The 26,041-nt window shown below is 39.5% G+C and overlaps 1 protein-coding gene across 1 annotated transcript in view; it reads right to left on the minus strand.

Moving 5' to 3' along the window:
* Window positions 1–4,603: 4,603 nt before the first annotated feature.
* The window catches only part of CycJ (Cyclin J), a 159,711-nt gene continuing 138,273 nt past the window's right edge, over window positions 4,604–26,041 (minus strand). The window contains exon 5 of the mRNA XM_090374257.1: window positions 4,604–4,808. Within this exon, the coding sequence (XP_090230383.1) occupies window positions 4,691–4,808 (118 nt within the window). The 3' untranslated portion in view covers window positions 4,604–4,690. The remainder of the gene's footprint in view (window positions 4,809–26,041) is intronic.

Raw genomic sequence — 26,041 nt, forward strand, 5'->3', positions numbered from 1 at the left:
AGAATGTATAATCAGAAAAGCTGGTGGTTCTGATTTGTTACAATCCTTTTTCAGTCTTTTTGGAAGATTGGGATCGTCTTTCATTCTGCGAGTCTCAGTATGTTGAGAGCCTGTTGGCTCTAGTGGTGGACATGCGTCACAGTCCATTGTTACTCCTTTTAGCCCTGGGAGTGAGAGCTTTTCCTCCCAGATTTCCGGCCCCGCCACGTGGAGGCAGGAGCGGTGCCACCTAGTGGCCAAGCGCTTGGAGAGGTTAGTTTGTTAGTGCAAAAATTAATAAATATACTAGGAAAAGAAAGGTAATTTTCCTTTCTGGGTTCTTACTTAGGATCTGTTAAGTACAGAACCACTTATAAAGAAATAAGGATGAGAAAAGCACTGGAAAGAAAATATAACGAAATCACTGAGAGAGAGCACTATATATCACTTAGGAAAATCGCTTGGCACTCGGGGCCGGCGCAGATGTGAGAAATCACAGGTGGCACCTGACCCTAACACTATGCACACTATGTCAAGATATAAAATAACAACAGTACAAAATGTAAAAAAGATAAATCAATAAAGAAATAACAATAACATGTACATTTTAAATACAAGTAAAAACCTTTGATTTAAAATAGCAGAAACATTGTCATCATCGGATAAAATCTGAGTGTATACAGCTCAGTCAGATGATTAAAAGCGGTAAAATGGATATTGCTAAAATCTGGACAGTCAACTAAAATGTGTCTAATTGCTAAAATTTTGCCACAGGACTCGCACATAGAAGGATCATCAGCCCTCAGCAAACACGAATGAGTCAAATGACTATGTCCTATGCGGGTCCGGGCAAGAACAACTTCCTCCTTACAATTCCTGTGCAGATTAGACTGCCACGGTTCAATTACAGGCTTTATACGATATAATTTATTCGTAGTCTATTCCACGAATACTGCCATTGGGAGTGTATCTTCTGGTGTATTATTTGCCTGTAGTCTGTATAGGGGACTGACCTAAGGGGCAGGCAACTGCATTGCAAGATCATCAAGGTCTTCCTGGGAGATGTTCTCTTTGAAGTCTTTTAGTTTTGTTTGAGTCATTTTCGTTGGACATTTCTGACATTGAGCTTGTCAATTAGACCTCAGTTAAATGAAAGATACAATTCGTGGATTTCAAGAATATCTAATCAAAGTGTTTTAGAAAAACTGAAGAGCATTTGATGAACGCTCTGTGTACAATTCCAATTTCATCAGTGAATGTGCACGATTTTGACAAATACTTGATTAAAGTGACACTTTGATCCAGCAAATATGTCGATTCATTGCTGCTTTGGAAACTTCATTCAGCAACAGACATAAACAGAAGAAAAGAAATCTGCATAGTGTGTTGGATGAGAATTCAATAAAAATTTGTAACATTCTATAAAAACTTTATTTTCAGTAATTTTTACTTATTTTTTTATATACTTGAATAATAAATTTATGCTTAATAAATTGTGTTAATACATTTAATTTGAACTTTTTGAACTGGTTTAATGCTCGGTTCACCACCCACCACAGATACCAGAGGGATGCCCACTACTCGGCATGTAATAAATGTGCTTGAGAGTGGAATGCTAGGGCTACCCAGACACCATACTGAGTCCTTTCCCTCCTACCATGAGGGTTGGGGTGTGGCATTGACACGGTTGACCCTCGCAGGCGAGCTTACTAGCTGAGTGATCCTAGCCGGGCCTTCCAGGACCACTCACTTGTTGAAGCAGGGCCCCTCAACTACCAGGATCCCCCTTTCTGAATTTCCACATGTCACAGCACACACGCTCAGGATTCCATTGATGTCAGCCTGGAACCTACAGTTGGAGGGCAGTTTGTTTGCTTAAGTTTTATTGTGCATTAGCATCTGTGGCTATAATGTGCCAAGTCAAAGAGGTTGAAAAATGTAAAAATATCATATTATAATAATTATATTATTATTAAAAGAGTATACATATTAAACAGTTAAAAGATTCTAGATAAAATTGTATAAATTAATACTTTGTACAAAGTGAAATACAGCTGACACATGATTGTCCGATAAAATCGGTCTGAGAGTGTATAAGGCTCAGACAGATGACTAAACCCAACAACTATCATTGTTAAAACAAGGACATTCATTTAAAATATGGTGTATTGATAAAAATGGTGTGACAATTACTATACAGGACAATCTTCTGCCTTCAGCAGGTAATAACGTGTCAAGTGGCGATGTCCTTTGCGGAGCCGAGATAGAACTTCCTCTTTCCGGTTCCTGCACAGGCTAGACTGCTAATGTTCAATTATAGGCTTAATCTCATAACTTGTTTGCAGCCTGCCCGTGCCACGAGTATTGCCATTGGGATACCAGTTTCGTTTGTACTAATTGCCTGTAGTCTGTAGTTGGGAGATCTGTAGGACTGTCAATAAGGGATTCTTGTTCTACATATTTCAACAGTGTCGGTGCCCTTTTGTGGCAAAATACTAGAATATGATTAGAATAAAATTTATCCCATTTTTTAAAATAAATATTGGTATTTAGTAAAAAATTAATTCTAAAAAATAGGAAACTATGTATAACAAATCTTAATTAAATGAATGTGGCAATCAAAAGATTTTGTAAATTATTTAATACCTTCACTCATATATAATAAATTTCACGAAAAATTTTGTTAGTCTTCTGTGGTAATCCTTTAATGCAGTGTGGTACAAGCTAGGTCTCCTTTATCCCTCACAAAGAGATTTCTCCATGTTAAGTCTTCTCCAAATAATAACCAACGAATGAAGGATGAAAGCCAACCACCCCATGTTTGGGAAGAATTTCTCCTCAGGCAATATAAATGCCAAGTCACTGGCACTTTCAATGCCTTCAATGGCACTGGCAGGCCTTGAACACAAGCTAATGTTGTCAAATGTAGCAATGTCAGCACCCATCTAGTTTGCATGTCTGCTCCCTCTGCTTCATGTAAAATTCGGTATTCAAAGGCATTTACAATGCCACACTTTAAGCATCCCTCTAGTATAGCCCCCAACGCTTCCATCAATTTTAGTACTATTCATGCACACTTTACTGGAGATTGGTAAAAAAAGAAAAATAAGGACATGGGAAGATTTAATTTAGAAATAATTTTGATAATCTGGAGTACAATGTACTCGCTACTAACTGATTTTGACACTAGAACTGCTTGAAATATTTTCCTTTATTCTTCTTCTTCCTTTTGTTTATCAGTGTTTGATAATAAATTCTGAAAGTAAGCTTTGATTTTACTTAGCATGAAAACAAATAAATTGAAGCAGAAGGGAGAACATGTTTCTTTTTTTGTCATGCCCACTAGACAAAGTGGTTGTTGAAAAAGTTAAAACTCTAGAAAAAAAGCTAAAAGTAAATTGCTCTCCCATGACTCCACCCTTTGCCTTCAAATTAATAACTGATTTTAACCTTCTATAATATTTATGTTTAAACACAGCAAAGGAAAAATAAACCAGTCTTTATTTAGTTGTCTTAGTATAAAAATAGAATTTTACTTGACAATTCTGGAAAAGAAATTTATAAAGCACTCAAAGTGAAACAAAAATAATCTCTCTCTCAACAAAAGAGCAGGCTCTACCATATAATTTCAAGAAATTAAATTATGGCATAGCATGGGTTTAGCTGAAAACAGCTTTGTACGTTCTCTGATTTTGTACAAAATCAGAGAATGTAAATCAGAGAATATAATTACAAAATCAGATTTTGTAATTATAATTTTTTACAAACATAAGTGTGATACTTAAATATACAGACTAGATAAAGTTACAAGATTTCAGTTATGATTCCTGAGATAATTTCAAATATGATACACAAACAAGTAATAACACAGAATAAGGCATAATTTATGATAAATTCAGTTTACACACAATTCATCATGTTGCACATACAAAAATAAGCTATCTCACTAAAAATGTAACCATTAATTTCTTTAAAAGAAAACACTCTCAACAAAACAATTGTTCTTAAGCCCTTTTTTTTTTTTTTTTCTATATTGACTACAAATATTTTTTATGGGATAAAGTTGATTGTCACAGATTGGCATACAGGAGTTAAAAGAATAGTGACCAAGTATGATGGTCATTAGAATAACCATTTCAAAATTCTTTTAATGTTGAAATTTTTTTTTTTAGTTTAATATTTTATTCACAAATCTTGTTCATTGTAAAGGCTGAAATTTTAAACCTTCACTAGTTGAAAACTTGAAGTCTATAAAAGTTTTGGAATGCTCCAGAACTGCATTCAGGCACTGAACATACACTTTTTCCTCACAAATTAACAACAGCTAATTAATATAACAGGTAAATTACATGTCACCTAGAAATACATAAAAACTAATGCCAAAAAAGTAAGGGCTAGAAGAAAAAAATATCTAACATCAAAATCAACAGTAAATGTCACTGCTTTCAAGATTGTCATTCATTTTACTAGAAATACCACAGGATACTCTTTCCTGCATATATGTCAGCAAATAAAATGTAATGAATTTTAAGCAATGTCTAAATCCACCGACAGGTATATTTTCTTGCAATATCACAGCTGCCATTTTGAGATCTTAACTAATACCATGAAATACCCGTAATCCGAACAATAAAAAACAAGTGCATATAACATTGAGTGCAAACTAAGCACAATTTATACATATTTTTAATTTTTTATATATATCCATGTACTATATCTCTGGTGATGGAGATCTTGAATTAAAACTAGTAGGAATAGTTTCTGTGAACTGTACTTCTTTTTTGTCTGCATTCTCATTTTCATCTTCTTTTGTATCATTCTCAAGAATTCTATAAAAAAAATAAATTAGTATCAAATTCTGCAGTTATATTTTTTGCTATGAAAAAATTAAATACAGCTGAACTGGAGTGTAAGAATATGTATGACTGATCACATAAAATTACTTAACACTACATTCATATTTGGCACCCTTCTTAAGTTGAAAACCTGAAGTCTAGAAGTACTGGAATGCTCCAGAACTACATTCAGGTATTGAATGTACAACATGACCCTCAAAAAATTAATGGTAATGAATTAACGTATCAGGTAAATTACACTCCACCAAGAAATGCAATAACTATTTTTAAGCTCTTAGCTCGCAACTGGATATAATTTCATCTATTAAAATAGATATTCCAAAGCATCGCCTTCTAAAGTTGGTTGGTTGGGATATTTTACTAGCTTGGTTTGGTTTAAAATTTTACTGGTGCATTAGCAGCAGTGGCTATTATGCATGAAGAAAAAGGCAAAAATAGATTCTGGTAAATTTAAAAGAGGTTACCTGGTCAAAGGATTATGTGTAAATTTAAAAGGTGGAATATATTCTAAAAATACAAAGCTTATTTTATATACATGTATATAAATTAGTAAGCTATAAAAAATTAAAGAGCTGACAGCTTGTCATTGTCAGATAAAATCTGAGTGTACAATGTTCAGTCAGATGGTTAAAAGCAGTAAAGCGCATATTATTAAAATCTGGGCACTCGATTAAAATATGTTTCAGGGAAAAAAAAAAACTGTATAACAGGACTCACACATAGGAGGGTCATAAGCACTCAGCAAAAAAAATGTCAGATGACTGTGTCCTATGCGGTCCGTGCTAGAACAACTTCCTCTTAACGAATTCTGTGCAGACTAGACTGCCACGGTTCAATTACAGGCTTTATCTGATGTAATTTATTGGTTGTCTGTCTATTAAATGTATCTTGCCACAAGTTGTAAATCTTTTTGTGTATTACTTGCCTGTAGACGGCATAGGGGACAGAGACAACAATTATTAGAAGGAATTGCTGATTTGGCTGTAATGTCAGCCAAATTATTTCCCCTAATCCCAATGTGGCTGGGAATCCAGCAGAAGCGAATATCATATTCACATTCATGGAGAGAATGAATCTTCTGCTGAACTTGAGACAGAACTGGGTGAGGATTATATCTCACAGTTATTAAAGCCTGTAACACAAAGAGAGTCGAAATATAAAATGAACCGTTGGTATTGGCATTTCCTAATGATTGATTTGATTTTATTGGTGCAAAACTGACTACAGTTATACTGCGCCAAGAAAAGATTAAAATATCAACAAAGATTAATTCTGGTAAACTTTATAAAAGTTACCTCGTCTATATGTTAAACTTTTAAGCCATTATTTAATGGTAATGTATGTATATATTAATAGCTTGTAAAAACAAACTGCTGGACACGTGGTCGTTGTCTGATAAAATCTGACTGAGTGTATAAGGACCAGTCGAATTAGCAAAAGCAGTAAAATATATATTGCGAACATGTCTGAATTGTAAATTTCAGACATGTTAATGTCTGAATTGTCTGAATTGTAAAATTCAGACAATCTATTAAAATATGCTTTATTGCTAATATGGTGTCGCAAGACTTGCACATGGGAGGGTCATCTGCCCTCAGCAGAAATGAATGAGTAAGATGATCCTAATGGGGACCCGCAAGAACAACTTCCTCACTACGATTCCTGCACAGACTGGACTGCCATGTTTCTATTACTGACTTTATCTGGCATAATTTATTAGTTCTCTCTGTATGCCATAGTTCTTGGAATTGAAAATATCATGTTGTGTATTATTTGCCTATAGTCTGTATAGGAGACTGACAGGCAAAGATTATTAGTGGGAGCTGCTGATTTGGTGGCAGCATCAGCCAAATCATTTCCGCTTATCCCAATGTGGTTAGGAATCCAGCAGATGTGGATATCAAACTTGTGTTCATGAAGAGAATGTATCTTCTGCTGAATCCGACAGAGAACTAAATGGGAGTTGTCTCAAAGATAATAAAGCCAGTAATATACTCAAAGAATCAGAATATATTACTGACCTTTGGCATTGAAAAGTTCGAATGTGATCAGGGCTAAATCTATAGCATGCAGTTCCCGTGTTTATGCTGGATTCAGGAAGAATCTGCTGAGATATTATAGTGTCCGGAAAGACAACAACAGATGCTAAACATAATTCCGACTTAGAGCAGTCTGTGTAAACCGGCAGGAAGTCGGAGTGCTCAGCTCTGTGTGCTGAATAGAGCTGCAGGTAGACAGATGGAGTCTCAGACTAAACCATTTCTTAAGGGAAAAGTCGCATGATGGGGTATGAGCATGCCAGGGTAGAAGAGTTTGCTTTGGTGTTTCTGCAACCTTGTCTACCATGACATTAAACTCTGAATAGCTCTTGGACATGAATACCAAAAGGTTGGTTGGCAGTCTGACAAGTATTGTACAAATTTTCCCAACATGGCTCAAAAACAGACGTCCAGGCAGGGATTTCAGTTTTAAAGCATAGTTTAAAGACAACTGTTCACATCGAAGGGATAACAGTGGTTCGTTCGTTTCAACGTATAAGCTCTGCACAGAAGATGTTCAAAATGCTCCAGTAGCGATACAGATAGCCTGAGGGTGGACAGGGTTCAGCCATCTAAGGGCACTGTCTCTGGCTGAGGAGTATACCTGGGACCCGTAATCTAGTTTGGACCTTACAAGTGCATGGTAAATACGTAGTAAGGTGCACCTGTCTGCTCCCCAGCATGTAGAGGATAGAGAGCAAAGAATATTTAGTCTTCTCGTGCACTTTGTATGGAGTTGACGAATATGTTCTAAAAAGGTCAACTTTTTATCAAACAAGAGTCGCAAGAATTTTGTGTCTGACACTACTGGAATAGCATTTTGTCCAAACCTTCATTCAAGTTCAGGATGGAGATTACACTTACGACAAAAGTGTACGCAAATGGTCTTCTGTGGCGAGAACCTGAATCCATTAGCAAGTGCCCAGGAATTAAGGCAATTAATAGCTTGTTGCAGTTGTCTTTCAACAACCCTCATGTTGCAGTTGCATGACTGACAAAATATGCTAAAGTCATCAATATAGAGGGCACTGTATACAGTTGGAGGAAGCTGTTCTGTGATGGAATTTACTTTGATGGCAAAAAGCATGACACTTAATACTGATCCTTGTGGTACTCCCTCCTCATAACAAAAGGAGCAAGACAGTAAAGATCCCACACAAACTTAGAAAGACCGGCTGGCAAGTAAATTTTTAATAAAAACAGGGAGATGCCCTCTAAGACCAAGGCTATGCAAATCTTTTAAGATCCCAAATCTCCAAGTTGTGTCATACGCTTTCTCCATGTCAATGAATACTGACACCCAATGTTCTCATTTCAGGAAAGCATTCTGGATGGATGTTTCAAGTCTAATTAAATGATCATGAGTCGATCTGTTTTTTCGGAAGCCACACTGGATGCTGGAGAGAAGATCATTCAATTCTAAATACCACATTAACCGAAAATTAACCATTCTCTCCAGGATTTCGCAAAAACAGCTAGTCAAACCTATAGGACGGTAATTAGTAGGGAATTTAGGATCCTTGCAAAGGCAAGCCAGGAAAGGTATGGTATTTAAGGGGGGGCGGTTTGAAAGTTTATGGCATGCTTTTCTCTAGTATTTCTAATTCTTTGGAATGATGTAGAATATGCTGATGCTGCTGATATTTCAGCAAAAGTATTGCCCAAAGCATTAGCAATATCTAAGGAACTGGACAGGTCTTGCCCTTTCGAGGAGGGGATTGGAGAAGGTATGGTAGGAAACTTACCAGATAACTGTAATTTTTTTCCATATAATTTTGGGATCAGTGTTTCTTTTAAAGGTCGATGCAAAATGGGTTCAGGATTCTTTCTTGGCTTGCCTTTGTGTAAAACGTGCTTTTGCCTTTAGCTTCTTGTAATGTTCTTTGGTCCTTGAGGTTGTCTCAGATATGCCAGACAAGCTGTTGTTGTTGTTGTTGGTATGAAAATTTCACGACACAAGGGCAACTGTGGCCAATATGTGTCTGTCAGCGTCATTACGTTCATTTTAATGATTTAGGATGGATATGTCAGAGTGCATTTATTATTCCTAGATGTTTAATATATATAAAGAGCTCACTTAGGTTTGCTTTGTCACCAAGTACATGAGAGAGGGTTAGAGGAGTTTGCAAGTTTGCTAATGATTGGAAGGATGTGGCTCGAACGGCTGAATATGATGGACAATCAATCAGGATATGCCTTACTGTAAGTTGTATCTGACAGACAGAGCAGAGCGGTGGATCCTCTCTTAAAAGTAAATGTTTGTGAGTAAGGAATGTATGTCCAATGCGCAGTCTTGTTAATATAACTTCCTCCTGTCTATTTGTACGTGAGCTAGAATTCCACAAACATAGATCTTTTTTTATTCTGCGAAGTTTATTGCACGATTGGTCCCTCCAAAGTTGTTTCCAGATGGAAGTATATTTGGTGCGAAATACATCCCTATAATCTGTAAATTGTACAAACTGAAAGTTATCTTGTATATTAAGATCTGGATTTTTTGCGGCTTGGTCTGCATGATTATTTCCTAGAATTCCAGCATGGCTGGGAATCCAACAGATAGACACTTGTTTTCTTGCTTTATGAAAAATTCCGAGTTGTTTTTTGATATGCTGAATCAAGGAATTTGAGGAATGTTTGCTGTTCTGTAAAGTTGCTACTGCACTAAGGGAGTCAGTATAGATTAGAGCAGGTAGAAGTTGATGCTGGGTAATATCATCCAGTGCTAGTTTAATAGCATATAATTCTGCTGTGAAAATACTGCAAACATGAGGCAAGGAGACAGATATAATATATTCCGGTAAAACTACTGCGGCACCTACTGAGTTGTTCGATTTTGAACCATCTGTGTAAATCTGATGACTGTTTCTATTTTCAAAACTGTGCAGTGCATGAAGCTTCTGTATAACGATTGGAGAGATCTCTTTTTTATTCCTGTTTGTAAGATGTGATATGGATAAAGGCACAGTCGGAATCCAAGGAGGTTCTGAGTTTATATCTGCTGCAGTAATGTGCTGGAAATGTATTTCCCAAACTTGAGCTAAGTGTCTGAGGCGCAGTCCTACTGGTTTATTTTCATTTGGCTTGTGATCATAATTACTCGTCCATGGTGGACTGTGAATAATGGACCAATTTGGATGTGATGGCTGACTGTATATTTTTGCCGCATACATGCACAGTAAATAATCTCGTCGAAGATGCAGCGGGGGTTCCGAAGCATCTGCATACAGGCTGTAGATTGGTGAAGTTCTAAATGCTCCTAGAGCTATGCGGAGAGCATTATGGTGAATGGTATCTAGGCGACGTAAGATGCTCCTTCTTGCTGAAGCATATACAGGAGATCCATAGTCTAAACGAGATCTAATCAAAGTTTTATATAATAGTAATAATGTGGACCTGTCGGCTCCCCAGGCCATTGAAGATACTGTGCGCAAGATGTTAAGTTTTAAGAGGCAACTAGTTCGAAGTCTTAGTATATGTTCCTGAAAGTTTAGTTTTCTATCTATTGTTAAGCCCAAAAAGGAGAAATTTTGAACAACAGGTAGAGCAATTTTATTTAAGTATAAGACCGGTTCAGGATGAAGACCACGCATTTTACAGAAGTGTATAACAACAGATTTTTTCTCAGATATTCTATAGCCATTATTTTGAGTCCATACTTCTATTTTGTTTATGGATAATTGCAGCTGTCGTTCAATTGTGTTCATGCTTTGTGATTGAAATGAAATGGAAAGATCATCTGCATACATATATATTTGCAATGATGGGGGTATAACCTTTGTGATATTGTTCACCCGCAGTGCAAACAGGGTTGCACTTAATACTGAGCCCTGGGGAACCCCTTCCTGTTGTATATAGATTGTAGATAAACAGCCTTTGTATCGTACCTGAAATGTTCTATCGGAAAGAAAGTTTTCTATAAATTGTGGAAGTTGTCCTCTGTATCCTAATTGAAATAGATCTCGTAGAATTCCGACTCTCCATGTTGTGTCAAAGGCTTTTTCAAGATCTAGATTTACCATCACCATATGCTGCTTTCTTATAAATGAATTTCTAATATTTGTTTCCACTTTGACGTGTAGGTCAAGTGTTGATCTATTTTTCCTAAATCCAAATTGGTGGGGTGATAAAACATTCTCTTTTTCCAGCAACCACGTAAGTCTATTATGCACCATTCGTTCAAGAATTTTTCCTAAGCAGCTGGTCAGTGAAATTGGGCGATAATTATATGTATAGGAAGGATCTTTTCCGGGCTTGGGAAATGCAAGGACAATTGCATGCCGCCATATGGATGGATACAGGTTGTTCAGAAAAATTCTATTATATAGTGCTAGCAGGATTTCCAGACAATCAGAGTTTAGATGTTGTATCATAGTATAATAAATGCCATCAGGACCTGGTGCACTATTTGGTAATTTTGTAATGGTTGTAAGTAATTCCTCTTTTAAAAATGGTAGATTATAGGAATGAGATATCTTGGTGGAGAAATTCAATTTACTCCGTTCAGCTTGCTCTTTATATTTTTGAAAGTCAGTGTTGTAGCTTGTAACTGCTGATATGGAAGCGAAAGAATCTGCCAAAATTTCTGATATCTGGTCTGTTTGAAAAACGTCCTGCCCTTTCCAATGGAAGATGGGAGATTGTGTGATTGGATATCTTCCATTTAAAATCCGAATTTTTTTCCACACCAAACCAGGATTCGAGTTCCTAGTAAGTGAGGAAGCGAACACGATCCAAGACTTTTTCTTTGCTTTTTTCCGAATTCTCCTTGCTTCAGCTTTGGCCTTTTTATATGCAATTAAATTGGCGGTAGTTGGATATTGACGGAATCTATTCCATGCACGATTTTGATTTGTTTTTGCTCTTGCACATTCTGCATTCCACCAAGAGTTGTACCGTGCCTGCCTTGCCTTACTTATTTGAGGTATTGTAGCTTTGGAAGCTTCTAGCAGTTGATCGTTAATATATAAGACAGCATCATCTATTGGCAGGGTTTCTATTAATTGCTTATATTTACTCCAATTAGCTTTTTTAAAATTCCATACTGTCCTGGTTCCTTCTGTAAGAGTTGATTGTGTCTGTATGGAACATACTATCGGAAAATGATCACTATTGTAAGGATCATTCAACACGAACCATTCTATACTAGGATAAATTGATGGAGAACATATTGTTAAGTCTATTGCAGAGGTGATACCTGTAGACAAACTGATATAAGTGTGAGATCCGGTATTCAGTAAATTCAGTTGTTGATCATCTATGAGAGTTTCGATTATGTTACCTCTACTGTCTGTGTGAGTAGATCCCCAGAAATGATGATGTGCATTCATATCTCCCATAAGGCAGTAGGGAGGTTGCAGCTGCATAGTAAGATCATTTAATTCCGATCTGGAGATGGGAGTATTTGGTGGAAGGTATAGGGACGAGATAGTGATAGAAATTCCAATGGCTATTCTCACTGCTACTGCTTCTAAGTTGGTTCTTAATGTTGTTTGCTTAGCTGGTATATTAGTATTCACCAAAATTGCCACTCCTCCTTTGGTAGTTCTGTTATCATTCCTGTCTCTCCGGAAAAGTGTATAATTTTGAAATGTGGGTGAAGATTGAAGTGTTAGATGGGTCTCCTGAAGGCAAATGCAGGCCGGTTTATATTGCTGAATAATATCTTTTATTTCATCCAATTTTCCACGTAAGCCACGACAGTTCCATTGTATAATAATATGTTGCATTATTTAGGTCTCGGAACGATTTGTTGAATCTGACTGCGCTTTTGAGTTTTTTCGTTTATCATATTTGGGTCTGTCTTTCTTCGGAAAATTAGGGCGAGGTGTGTCAATATCTTCTGCAGGGTGTAGTTCTAATACGTTCTCTCTCTGTTCATCAGTGTCCATTTGGTCTATGTTTGTTTGTTTCTGTTCAAATAGTTTACTAGATGCCGTTTGCTTTGTTTTTGAAGATGCTGCTTCTGATTTCTGCTTTCCAGTCACGGAAGAATCTTGCTCTTTAGCACTGGGTGTTTCTTCTGAAGCTGTTTTTGTCATTAATATTACTTTACTCCAGTCTATAATTTGATTTAGAGGTATTACTACCTCCGTTTGAGTGCGTTTGAGTGGCTATAGTTTGCTGTCGTTTCACTGCTGAAGCATAGGAACGTGAAGGTTTGGTTGCAAGTATCTGTTTTCTTGCTTCTGGATAAGACACTTTATTTTCTACTTTGTATTTTTGAATTTGCTTTCCCAATACCCACATTTCGCATGTCTTCGAAAAAGCAGGATGATTTTCGTGACAATTGGGACAGAGTGGTGTAGCAGAGGTGCAGTTTGCTTGATTGTGGTCTTTTGATCCACAGAGTGGACAGATGGGATCACTGCGACATGTCGCCTGAGAGTGTCCATATCGCTGACAGTTGTAACACCTTATTGGATTAGGTATGTATGGACGGATTTTGCAATTTAAATATCCTGCTTTAACTGATTGGGGAAGTGAAGGATTGTTAAATGTGAGAATTACTGATCGGGTTGGAATGAGGATTCCGTCTTTCTTCATCATTATCCTCCTAACATGTATAACTTGTTGTTCTGTTAGCTCGCTCAGTAGTTCTTCCTCTGAAACAGTCAAAAGGTCCCATTCGGTAATAACACCTTTCGATGTATTCAGGGAATTATGTGGGGTAATTTCAACTGATAGTCCTGCAAAAGTTTTCATTTTTAACAATTTCTCAGATTGATGACTTAGTGCGGTTTCTACTAAGAGATCACCTGATTGTAATCGTTTTATCATTTTTGGTGATCCAACCATGGACTCTATAGTCTTCTGAACTAAGAAAGGGGATAATTTCCCAACAGGTTGTGGTGATAAGGAATGTATCACCAAAAAGAAAGGAACAGTAGGCTGAGAACTGTTTATTTTCATTCTCTTAGCCTGAGACATGTTCTGCTGTAAGTCATCACATTTATTGGAGTTAACTTTCTCCAATCTTGTGTTGTTAGTTTTTTGGTCCATGTTCAACTCCTTTTAGTCCTGGGTGTTGGCTCTTCACCCAGGTCCAGCCCCGCCACGGGGAGGCAGGAGTAGTGCCACCAAGTGACCAAGCGAGTAAAATAGAAGGTTAGTACACAGAAAAATTAAGAAAGGTTAATTTCCTTTCTGAAACTTCTTCCTTATACTTTAAGAAAGAGAACTTTTATTATATATTTGAATAACGGAAGAAAAAACGTGTGAACTCAAAAAGAAAACCTTATCTCTCTAATATAATCGCAATAGAATTCGCAGGGAAGATCGCTTGGCCTCAAGATTCGCTTGGCACCCGGGGCCCAGACAAGCTGTACATGCTACCTGGGAGTCTAAAATGCTGATGGAACTGATATTCGGGTGACACTCAAGTGGACCAGATTTCGGCGAAGTCCGGATGGTCTGTGACAGTTAAATCCTCTGCTTGCACCTTCACTATGGTGGGACTTTTAGTAATCCTGGGTATAACCTCCATGCACAAGTACATGGTGGGTGACCACCCAGGTGTAAGCAGGGGTCGAGGTGTGGTGCCCACACCACATGGAGGAACGCCGCCCCTCTATGTTACCAGGCAGTACTAGGTGGTAGATGACTCTCATCAATCAGTGAAATACCACCACTTTGCTTATTGGAGGCTTGAAGTGGTGGAACCCATGTTTAGTCTCTACAGCTAAGTTCCAGTCAACCCTTCCCTATCTCTTCCATCATGCAGTATGATTGATGACTTTTGAGGTTTTGATGAATGTCGTGGCGAGATCCAATATTCCTTACATTTCGAGGGTACAGCTCTAAAACGGTGTTCGCAGGCTGGCCGCTAGTTAGTACACCGGACTAAACCTATTGGTAACTCTCTAGGAGGCTTCCGGATCAGCCAGTGTATAATCTTGCTACCTCTACTCTGCAAGATAGTGACTGGAGGGAGTCCAAGTAGTGTGTATATGGGGAGCATTGTTGAGGCCACGTTATGTCAAGGATCTGGGTATATTCTTACGTGTACACCATATCCACAAATTTCATTACTTCATACAGCATGTCCCGCCCACTTTTTCTTATTATTGAATACACCATGAATTGTCAAACTAATAGAGCAAGTTTATCTGCGAAAAGATCTAAACCTCCCAAGCACTTCCTAATTCATTTCACAAATATACGTTTTCTGTCTCAATTCTAATCTCAACGATGTCCATTTCCACTTGCAGTCTGCCAAACTCCATGTACTTTTTCTGACAGAATCTCAGTTATCGGTTGATTCAACTACTGCTCATCTCAGATGACCAAATTATTCGCTGTATGATTCCTTTCGCCTCAAAGGTGGTACTTGTGCATATGTCCATTCTGATATTCCCTGTCAGAGACTTGGCAATTTGGAATCTCCTCTCTTTGATCTTCTCTGGCTTAAAATCTCTCTACCTCATTGTGTCAAATTCGTCTGTTGTCTTTACCGTTCTCCCAACTCCACTAATCACTTGGAGCTCTTTGACTTCCTCTCTTTGCAACTTGACTTTCTCCAGTCCAACTTTCCTAATGGTGAGGTAATTTTCCTTGGTGATTTTAATGTTCACAACTCCAGCTGGCTTCCGTTTTCTAGTCACACCAACCCAGCAGGTCAAGATGCTGAGGCTTTTGCAATTACTAATGATCTAAGCACAGATTGTTCATTTACCTACAAGAATACCGGACAATCCTAATCATACAGCCAATAACACTTAATCTTTTTCTCACAAACAACCCTTCTAAGTACACAGTCGAAGTGAGAGGTCCTTAGGCACTTCAGATCACAACTTGGTGATTGTCTCTTTTCCAATGGAACCATTATCTCATGGCTATTCCAAACCGCGTGTTGTTTGGCATTACAAGAATGCAAAATGAGATGACCTGCAAGACTTCTTTTCTTCTTTTCCTTGGTCGGATTACTGTTTCAAAACGTCTGATGTCAACGTTTGCTCAGATCGCGTCAGTGAAATTATACTTGAACGAATGGAATCCTATATCCCACACTACACTTTAAAAGTGTAGTGTGGGATATTTTCTGCCAACACCAAAGCTCGCAACAATTGTAAAGCAGTTATTAATCAGTCCAAACTAGAGTTTAAACAGGCTAAGAGTAGAAAACTTGCTTCTTGCCCTAATGGTAGCCGAGCATTCTGGTCTCTTGCCAAAGCTATTGGCCACAACGTTTGCCCATCTCTGTCCAAACCAGATGGTTCTTGTTGTCACTTCAGCCAAGGATAAAGCTGACCTGCTAGCATCCCATTTTTCTTCCAACTCATGTATTAATGATCTTGGTAAAACACCTCCCACCATTCCCAGCACGCTCCATTCAATGCCCCCTGTGGTCTTCCGTCAAAAGGATGTCAGAAGGATTTTGATGAATCTTGATGCTAAGAAAGCTCCAGGACCCGATGGTATTTCTCCACTTGTTCTCAAAACCTGTGCTCCTGAACTTACTCCTATTCTTTGCGGCCTTTTTTCACTTTCTTATTCCAAAGGTGTTTTTCCTTCTGCTTGGAAATTTGCTCATATCGAGCCAGTTCCTAAAAAGGGTGACAAAACCCTCCCATCCAATTATCGTCCCATTGCAATTACTTCTACTCTTTCTAAAGTAATGGAGAAATCAATTAACCACCAACTCTTAAACTACCTAGAAACCTTCCGTCTGATCAACGATCGCCAGTATGGATTCTGTCAGTGTCGATCCACTGGTGATATTCTGGCTTATGTTACCCATTTATGGACTAATTCAATGGAAAGGTTCGGTGAAACACAAGTAGTTGCTCTTGACATCTCAAAGGCTTTTGATCGTGTTTGGCATAAAGGTCTTCTAAACAAGCTTCCATCTTATGGTTTGCCAACTCTTTTTAGTAATTGGCTATCCAGTTTTCTCTCTTATCGCTCACTGAGGGTGATGGTAGATGGCTCTCTGTCTTGTAACTTCTCCACTAATGCCAGTGTCCCCCAAGGTTCAGTTCTTTCCCCCACTCTTTTCCTCTTGTATATTAATGAACTTTTTCCATTGACTGGAAATCCTATCCATAGTTTTGCTGATGATAGCACATTGCATTCCACTTTCCATTTTGAGAAAACTTGTCCTGCTCAATCAGCCTCAACTTCTCAAAAATCTGCTACCAATTCCTTAAATGCTGATCTTGAGGTAATTTTCCAGTGGGGCAAAGAAAACTTAGTTGATTTCAACCCTTCTAAAACTCAGTCTTGTCTTTTATCTCGCAAAAAAGGATTCTTCTGCTCCTATGCTTATCTTTAGTCACACTCCGATTTCTAGGCAAAATGATGTCTCTTTTGGGGATTACCCTAACTTCTAATCTCTCTTGGCACAAGCACATTACAAATATTGCTTCATCTGCATCTAAAAAACTTGGTTTTCTCTTTTGCTCTCGGCATTACTTTTCTTCCAAACAGCTGCTCACTCTGTATAAATCGCAAATCCGCCCTGCCATGGCATATTGTTCCCACATCTGGGGTGGTTCAGGCTTCTTGATTCCATTCAGAAGAGGGCAGTTAAGTTAATTAATGATTCATTTTTAACAGAGTCTCCCCACTCGCTGTCTCATAGACGTACTGTTTCTTCTGCATGCCTCTTCTACAGATACTTTCATGGGCACTGTTCTTCTGAATTGGTTTCTTTAATTCCTGCTCTCTCTTTCAAAACAGTCCGAACACGTGCTGCCACCAGCCAACATCCATTTATTGTCCAACTTCAAACCCACAGAACCAACTTTTCGTCTTCCTCACTTATTCATTCAACTGCCGTTTTCTGGAACAACCTTCCTTCATACATATTTCCTGAAAATTACAATCAACAGAAGTTCAAGTCCAATGTCAACAAATATCTTCTTTCGTCTTCTCAACCTCCAACCCATGCACGGTACTAAGTACTATATGTTCTAATACCTCTCGTGTTTGGGGTTCACATAAAAAAAAAAAAAAAAATTCAATGAGGTTGATTGTGGTTGGATATTGCCGAAATAAATTCCAGGCTTTGATTTTTGCTTTTGTGCATTCGTCACTCCACCAGTAAATATAATGCTTGCGACCAGGGGGATTTGATAATGGGTATTGTGTCTTTGGCCACTTTTAGGAGATGTGATGTGATGTAATCTGTTACATTATCAATATTCTGGAGCTGGATTTTTTCCTCGTCAAGAGAGAGATTGATTGAAATTTTGCCCAGTTTGCACAAAAAAAATTTCCATTTCCTGTGGAGTTTGGTTGAAGGAGTCCGTGATATTAAAAAATTGCATATGATTGGAAGGTGGTCACTGCCCATAGGATCATTTAAAACATACCACTATGGTTGGAAAGAGTACTGGAGAACAAATTGAGAGATCTATTGCTGAGGTGTGTCCAGCTGGGAGTTGATGTGAGTGTGCGCACCAGTATTGAGTAAGGTGAGGTTTTGTGACTCTAGAAAGCTTTCAACGAGTCTACCACATGTGTCTAGTTTAGGATCGCCCCATAAGGGGTGGTTCCCGTTAAAATCCCCTAATACACAGAGAGGTGGAGGTATCTGCATGAAGAGATCGTCAAGATCTTTTAAACAGTAAGTATGGTTTGGTGGTAGGTATATTGAGACAAGTGTTATTGAAATATGGAGAGTTATATGAACAGCAACAGCTTCTATTTCAGTTTGATGGGGAGTACGTTTAGTTGGGATCTTCGAATTTATCAGGATTGCTACACCACCATGGGCAGCATTTGCTGTATTACGATCTCTTTGATAAAGACAATAGTTCTTTATTAAAGGAGAAATTTGAGAGGTTAGGCAAGTTTCCTGAAGACAAAGGGCAACTGGAGAATATCGGTTAAAAAAGATCTCGGATATCATTTGTTGCAACGAAAGCCTCTGCAGTTCAATTGTAAAATACAAGGCATTATTTGTGTTTAATTGATGGAGCTGTATCTGACTGCTTTTTGAAGGTTACTGGCTTATGAAATTTTGATTGAAATTTTGGTTTCAATAGAAAGATAAACCTAATTCAGGATTATCTTTTTTTTGGAGAAAACTGGCCAACCTGTGTCCATTTCTTCTTCTGCATGGATTTCTAGAAGGGGATCTTCCTGTATGGATGTGCCATCTGTATCCATGGCTGTGTCTTGAAAATTTTTCACTACATTTGCATTTGAACTATGAGATATGGTATCTATGACTGTAGTAGGAGATGCTGCTGGTATTGTCAGAGGTTTTGTTTGTTTGTTTCTTTGGGTTTTATTGGCGCATCAGCAACTGAGGTTATAATGCGCCAAATACCGGTCATATTATAAAAAGTTAAAACATTCAGTGACCTAAGAAGTTAGGCCACCATGTCCAGATATATAATAACACGTATATAAAAAAAAAAACCAATAAAGAGATAACAATAACAAATTTTAAATACAATTAAAAACTTTTATTGATTTAAAATAGTTAAAAACAGCAGACACGTTGTCATTGTCAGATAAAATCTGACTGAGTGTACAAGGTTCAGTCAGATGATTAAAAGCGGTAAAACGGGTGCTGCTAAAATCTGGACAGTCAATTAAAAGGTGTCTAATCTAATAGTCTGCGCAGGAATCGTTAAAATTGTGCCACAGGACACACACATAGGAGGGTCATCAGCCCTCAGCAGAAACGAATGAGTTAAATGACTGTGTCCTATGCGGGTCCGGGCAAGAACAACTTCCTCCTTACGATTCCTGCGCAGACTAGACTGCCACGTTTCAATTACAGGCTTTATGCGATATAATTTATTCGCAGTCTGTCTAGTCCACGAATCCTGCCATTGGGAGTGCACCTTCTCGTGTATTATTTGCCTGTAGTCTGTATAGGGGACTGACAGGCAGCAGTTATTATTGGGAATTGCTGATTTGGCTGCGGCGTCAGCCAAATCATTCCCTGTAATCCCAATGTGGCTTGGAATCCAGCAGAAGCGGATATCATATTCACGTCCACAGAGGAAGTGAATCTTCTGCTGAATACTAGACAGAACTGGATGAGGATTATATCTCGCAGATATTAAAGCCTGTAACATGCTAAGAGAGTCGGAATATAAAATGAACCGCTGGTATTGGCATTTACTAATGTGATCCAAGGCTAACTCAATTGCGTGCAGCTCTGCAGTAAATATGCTACATTCAGAGGGAATCTGCTCCGATGTAGTGCTGTCTGTAAAGACAGCAGCAGATCCCACATGATTCTGACTTCGAACCGTCTGTGTAAACTGGCGCGAAGTCAGAATGTTCAGCTCGGTGTGCTGAATAAAGCTGCAGGTAGACAGATGATGGAGTGCCCGACTTTCCCCAATTCCGAAGGGACAAATCACATTTCGGGACATGAGCATGCCAGGGTGGAAGGGGTTGCTTAGGTGTTTGGGCAACCTTGTCTACCTTGATATTAAGTTCCTTGAGTAGATCTTGGAGACGAATACCAAAAGGACGATTGGCAGTCTTACGGGTATTGTACAAATTTTCCCATCGTGGCTCAAAAACGGATAGCCACGTAGGGTGGTCTGGCAGGGATTTCAGTTTTAAAGCGTACTTTAAAGACAATTGCTTACGTCGAAGCGATAACGGTGGTTCGTTTGCTTCGACGTATAAACTCTGGACAGGAGATGTTCGAAATGCTCCAGTAGCGATACGTAGAGCCTGATGATGGACAGGGTCCAGCCATCGAAGGACACTGTCTCTGGCTGAGGAATATACCTGGGACCCATAATCTAATTTGGATCGCACAAGTGCACGGTAAAGCCGTAGAAGGGTGCATCGGTCTGCTCCCCAAGATGTAGAGGAGAGCGAGCGGAGAATATTAAGCCCTCGTGTGCACTTTGTGCGGAGTTCACGGATGTGAACCAAAAAGGTCAGTTTTTTATCGAATATGAGTCCCAAGAATTTTGTGTCCGCTGCTACTAGAATAGCATCTTGTCCGAGCCTTAATTCAGGTTCAGGATGATGATTACGCTTACGACAAAAATGTACGCAAACGGTCTTCTCCGGCGAGAACCTGAGGCCATTAGCAAGTGCCCAGAAATTAAGGCGATCAATGGCTTTCTGCAGTTGTCTTTCAATAACCCTCATGTTGCATGACTGACAAAATATGCTAAAGTCATCAACATAGAGGGCACTGTTTACAGTTGGAGGAAGTTGTTCTGTGATGGAATTTATTTTGATGGCGAAAAGCGTGACACTTAAAACTGATCCTTGTGGAACTCCCTCCTCTTGGCTAAAGGAACGAGAGAGTGAGGATCCCACACGAACTTGGAAAGATCGATTGGCTAAAAAGTTTCTAATAAAAATGGGGAGATGGCCTCTAAGACCAAGGTTATGCAAATCTTTTAAAAGGCCAAATTTCCAAGTTGTGTCATACGCTTTTTCCATGTCAAAGAACACTGACACCAAGTGTTCGCATTTTAGGAAAGCATCCCGAATGGATGTTTCCAGTCTAATTAAATGATCAAGAGTTGATCTGTTTTTTCGGAAGCCGCACTGGATGTTGGAGAGAAGGTCATTTGATTCTAAATACCATATTAAACGAAAATTAACCATTCTCTCCAGAATTTTGCACATACAGCTAGTCAGAGCAATAGGACGGTAATTAGTAGTGACTTTTGGATCCTTTCCTGGCTTAGCAAAGGCGAGAACGATTGCCTTGCGCCAGGAATCCGGAAACTGCCCTTCAATAAAGATTCTGTTATACAGAAGGAGCAGATAATCCATAGATTTTGGTGAAAGATGCTTAATCATTTCATAATGGATGCCATCTGGTCCAACAGCACTTGCTTTGGAAAGAGCGAGGGCTCTTTTCAGTTCCTGAATAGTGAAGTACCCGTTGTAGGAATAAATGCTCTTAGATTTAAAGTTAAGTGCCTGTTTTTCGATTTTATGTTTCTGGACCAGGAACTCTGGGGAATATGAAGATGCTGCGGAGATGTTAGAGAATGTTTCCCCAAGAGCGTTGACTATTGCATTTGGATCTGCAATAGCGCATCCATTATAATCTAGGATTGAAGAAGGGTGGGATGCATATTTTCCCTTCATTTTCCGGATTTTATCCCAGACTACCTTAGAATTGGTAGCCTGGTTAATAGATGATGTAAAACGGATCCATGATTCCTTTTGACTCTGACGGCGAATGTAGCGTGCTTTGGCTCGTGCACGCTTGAAGGCTATTAGATTAACAGTGGTATCGGCGGAATATCCCCCACGCTTTGTTTTGAGCCTTTTTTGCTGCTGTGCATTGTGAATTCCACCAAGGTTTGGGAAATGGTGGAAACCGGGCTGATGTTTTTGGGACAGCATTAGCAGCTGCTTGGACGGTGATTTCTGTGATGTACTTTACTGCATCATTGATCGGCTCTTGACTGACTGTGCTAAGATCAAAATTTGCCTGATGTTGGAAGGCAGTCCAGTCAGCCTGATCAAACTTCCACTGTGGTAACCTAAAAGGAAGACACGGTCTCCCACTGTGTAACAAGGTTATCACAGGGAAGTGATCACTTCCGTATGGATTCTCCTCCACTTCCCAAGTGAGTGAAGGGAGTAGAGAAGGGGAGCAGATAGAGAGATCAATGGCAGAAAAAGTACGGGTAGGCATGTGGAAGAAGGTGTTTGTTCCAGTATTGAGAAGGGAAGGGGCATTGTCATTGAGCATACGCTCTATGACCCATCCCCTTCCATTGATGTTAGCACTACCCCACAGGGTGTTATGTCCATTAAAATCCCCAAGAAGTAAGAAAGGGGGAGGCAACTGCATTACAAGATCATCAAGGTCTTCCTGGGAGATGTCAGTCCCAGGTGGCAAATAAATTGTAATTGTGGTTGTAATTAGCAAGGGCTGAACTGGGGTCTGATTATTCAGAAGGATAGCCACTCCTCCATGAGCAGGACCATCCGAAATCTATCCTTACGAAAGATTGTGATGTTATGCATGGTGGGATCATCATTTGCCTTTAGATAAGTCTCCTGCAAGCAAAAGCAAACTGGCTCGTGCTTTTGCAGGAGGGCCTTGATGTCATCAGTATTTCGCCGGAATCCACGACAATTCCATTGTAGGAATTTAGCCATTATTTTGGCTTGGTGGGTCCATCAGGCGGCTTCCGAGATGCTGAGGGCTTTATTTTGTCAGACTTGGATTTATCCTTTTTGGGGAAGAATGGACGCTGTCCCGTGTTCTTGGAACTCTTCTTCCGCAAAGAGTTCCAAGACTGATTCATCCGGTACCTCCTTCTCCTGGACATCCATTGTTTCTGTTATTACTGTTGACTCTTTACCACTTGGTTTTGGTAGTAGTGGAGCATTAGGAGGTACGGATATAGGAGTGGCAGCTGACTGCGTTTTTTTGGTGGGCTTTTGTGAACTCAATAAATAGCGGGCAATCGGTGTGAATGACTCTCTTGGTGGTACAGTCATCTCAGTTTGTGTACCGATAGTGCACTTTGCAGAAACCTTCTGAGCATATGAAGGCTTCCCGCTATTTATTGGTTGAATGCGTTTTCTAGCCTCTGGGTAGGAGATATTCAGCTCCGTTTTCAATTTTTGGATCTCTTTTTCATCCTTCCACCGCTGGCATGCTCGGGAGTAAGCAGGATGATCTTGTTGGCAATTTACACAGATCGGTTTAGAAGCTGAACATTCCTTGCTCTCGTGGTCTTTCGCACCACATCGAGCACAGGCAGGGTTACCACGACAAGCCGTTTGTGAGTGGCTGTATTTTTGGCATTTAAAACACCTCAGTGGGTTTGGGATATAGATCCTCACTGGGCAGTTTAAATACCCTGCCTTGATGGAGCTAGGAGGCCGTGGGGTGTTAAATGTTAGGATTAGAACTCGGGTAGGGACGAGATTCCCTTCCTTCCGCATTGATATTCTCTTGACAGCTGTCACTCCTTGATCTTTTAGTTCAGAGCAGATCTCTTCTTCAGAGACATGAAGAAGATCCCACTCTGAAATGACACCGCGTGAAGAGTTCAAAGTTTTGTGGGGTGTTACATTGATTGGTATTCCCCCTATGGATGTCGCGTTTAATATTCTTTCTGCTTGCTTTGTATTTAAAGCTTCGAGTAATAGATCGCCAGAACGCAGCCGTTTTACTGATTTTGGTGATCCTGCCAACCCTTCTAATCCTTTCTGGATGAAGAAGGGTGACATCTTCCCAATTGACTGCTCTCCGGTAGAATGGAGTATGAGGAAAAGCGGTGTTATAGATGGTGGTTTATCCTCAGTTCTGGCTCTTTTGGCAGAATTGGTGTCATTCTCATCTGATCGGTTAGGTAGGGGCCTTGTTGGGGCCCCAGAAGAAGTATTTAAATTACTCATGAGAGTAAAGAAAAAGTGTCTGATGCCTAAGTGCCTCACCCACCACGGAGCCCTAGGAGGGGGCGCCCACTCGTGAACTAGCAGGTACTGCGTACACGAATGGGAAGCCGAGTTCGCTTAGAACACCATACCCACGTTACCAATAAGTCTTTATCCCGTCCCAGGACCAAAGGGAGGGAGACTTATTGGAACGCAGTTGACCCTAGCAGTATAGAACCACCCGCTGATTGATCCCAGTCGAGCCGGTCCGGGACCACCTGTCTCGTCGAAGCAGGGGCCAAAGTGGTGTATTAAGGCTGGGCCCCTCAACCACCAGGATCCCCCTTTCCGCTTCCACAGGTCGCAGCGCACGGCTGCACACGCCGGATTCCAATGGTGTAACCCTGGAACCAAGGTATGGGCGTTGGATCCCAGTGATGCTAATCTGGAAAAACCAGCAGCATCACTGGGAGGTCCCCTCACCACGTACAGGTGCCCACGTCGAGGGGATTGTCAGAGGAGTATTATTTGCCTGGTTAGAGAACTTGGATTGTTGCTTAGAAAGAACATTTCTAGCCCAATCAGAAATTGATTTGTTAGTGGGAACTGTTACATCAGTTTGAGTGGAGACTGTCTGATATTTTTTTACAGCATTGGCATAGGTCATTTTTTGGTTATAGTAGGAGCAACTAATTTTCTCGCTTCTGGGTAACTGACTTTGTTCTAAACCTTGTATTTTACTATTTTTTTCTCAGTTTTCCACTTGTCTTAGAATATGCAGGATGGTCACCTTTGCAATTTGGGCAGGTCATTTTTGTAACTGTACAGTTACTTTGTATGTGATCTGAGGATCCACAATTGGGGCAGACAGGAACTCCTCTGCATACAGTTTGTGAGTGGCCATACTTTTGGCATTTGTAACACCATAAAGGGTTTGGAATGTAAGGGCAGATGCAGCAAAGTAAATAACCTGCTTTTACAGAGGAGGGCAAGTTGGGTGCATTGAAGGTGAGAATAATATTTCTTGTAGGTGTAAGTTGATTATCTTTTTTAACCATTATTCGTCTTGATTCAATTATGTGTTTTCCCTGCAGCTCTTGGGTTATTTCTTCCTCGGTGACATTCATTAATTAGTCCTAACTGGATATCACACCCTTAGATGAATTTAGGATTGTGTGTGGAGATATTTTAAGTGGAATGCCAGCAAAGCTTGTAAGTTGTAACAGCTTCTTGGAATGTCTGTGGTTGGTAGTTTCTACTAGTAAATCTAATGATTGCAGTCTCTTCACCGTCTTAGGAGATCCTGCAATACCCTCTAGATGTTTTTGTATGACAAACGGAGACAATTTATTCATGGGCTGACTAGTAAGTGAGTGGATGATTAAGAACAATGGGCAAGGTTGCTCCATCCGATCAGTCTTTTGTCTCTTTAGATTATCGTTCTCAATATCCTGATGGTCTGTGTTTGTCACGTTTGCTACTTTTAGCCTTTGGCAAGTGGACTTACCTGCCAAGATTTCCAGCCCTGCAACGGGGATGCAGGAGCAGTGCCGCTAGGAGACCAAGCGGTTAAAGTGTTAGTTGGTTAGTGACCTAGAAATATGGATAAAAAAGAAAGGTGGCTTTGCTTTCTGTGTTCTAACTTGTGGCTTTTCAAGAGTAGAACGGTTTTAAAAAAAATAAGGCTTTAGAGAAATGTACGAACTTAAAAATAACTTTAATCGCCTTTGAAGAGCACTTTATAAATCTCACAGATATTGCTTGGCCTCAAATACGCTTGGCACCCGGGGCCGTTTGCAGCTGCCTCTCAATATAGCTCATGTTTTGCGAACTGCAAGATACGGTCAGGTCATCAGCATAAAGGTATGAATTCAC

This window comes from Mastigoproctus giganteus, chromosome 5, assembly GCF_048544385.1.
Source record: "Mastigoproctus giganteus isolate SK-2022 chromosome 5, ASM4854438v1, whole genome shotgun sequence".
NCBI lineage: Eukaryota > Metazoa > Arthropoda > Arachnida > Uropygi > Thelyphonidae > Mastigoproctus > Mastigoproctus giganteus.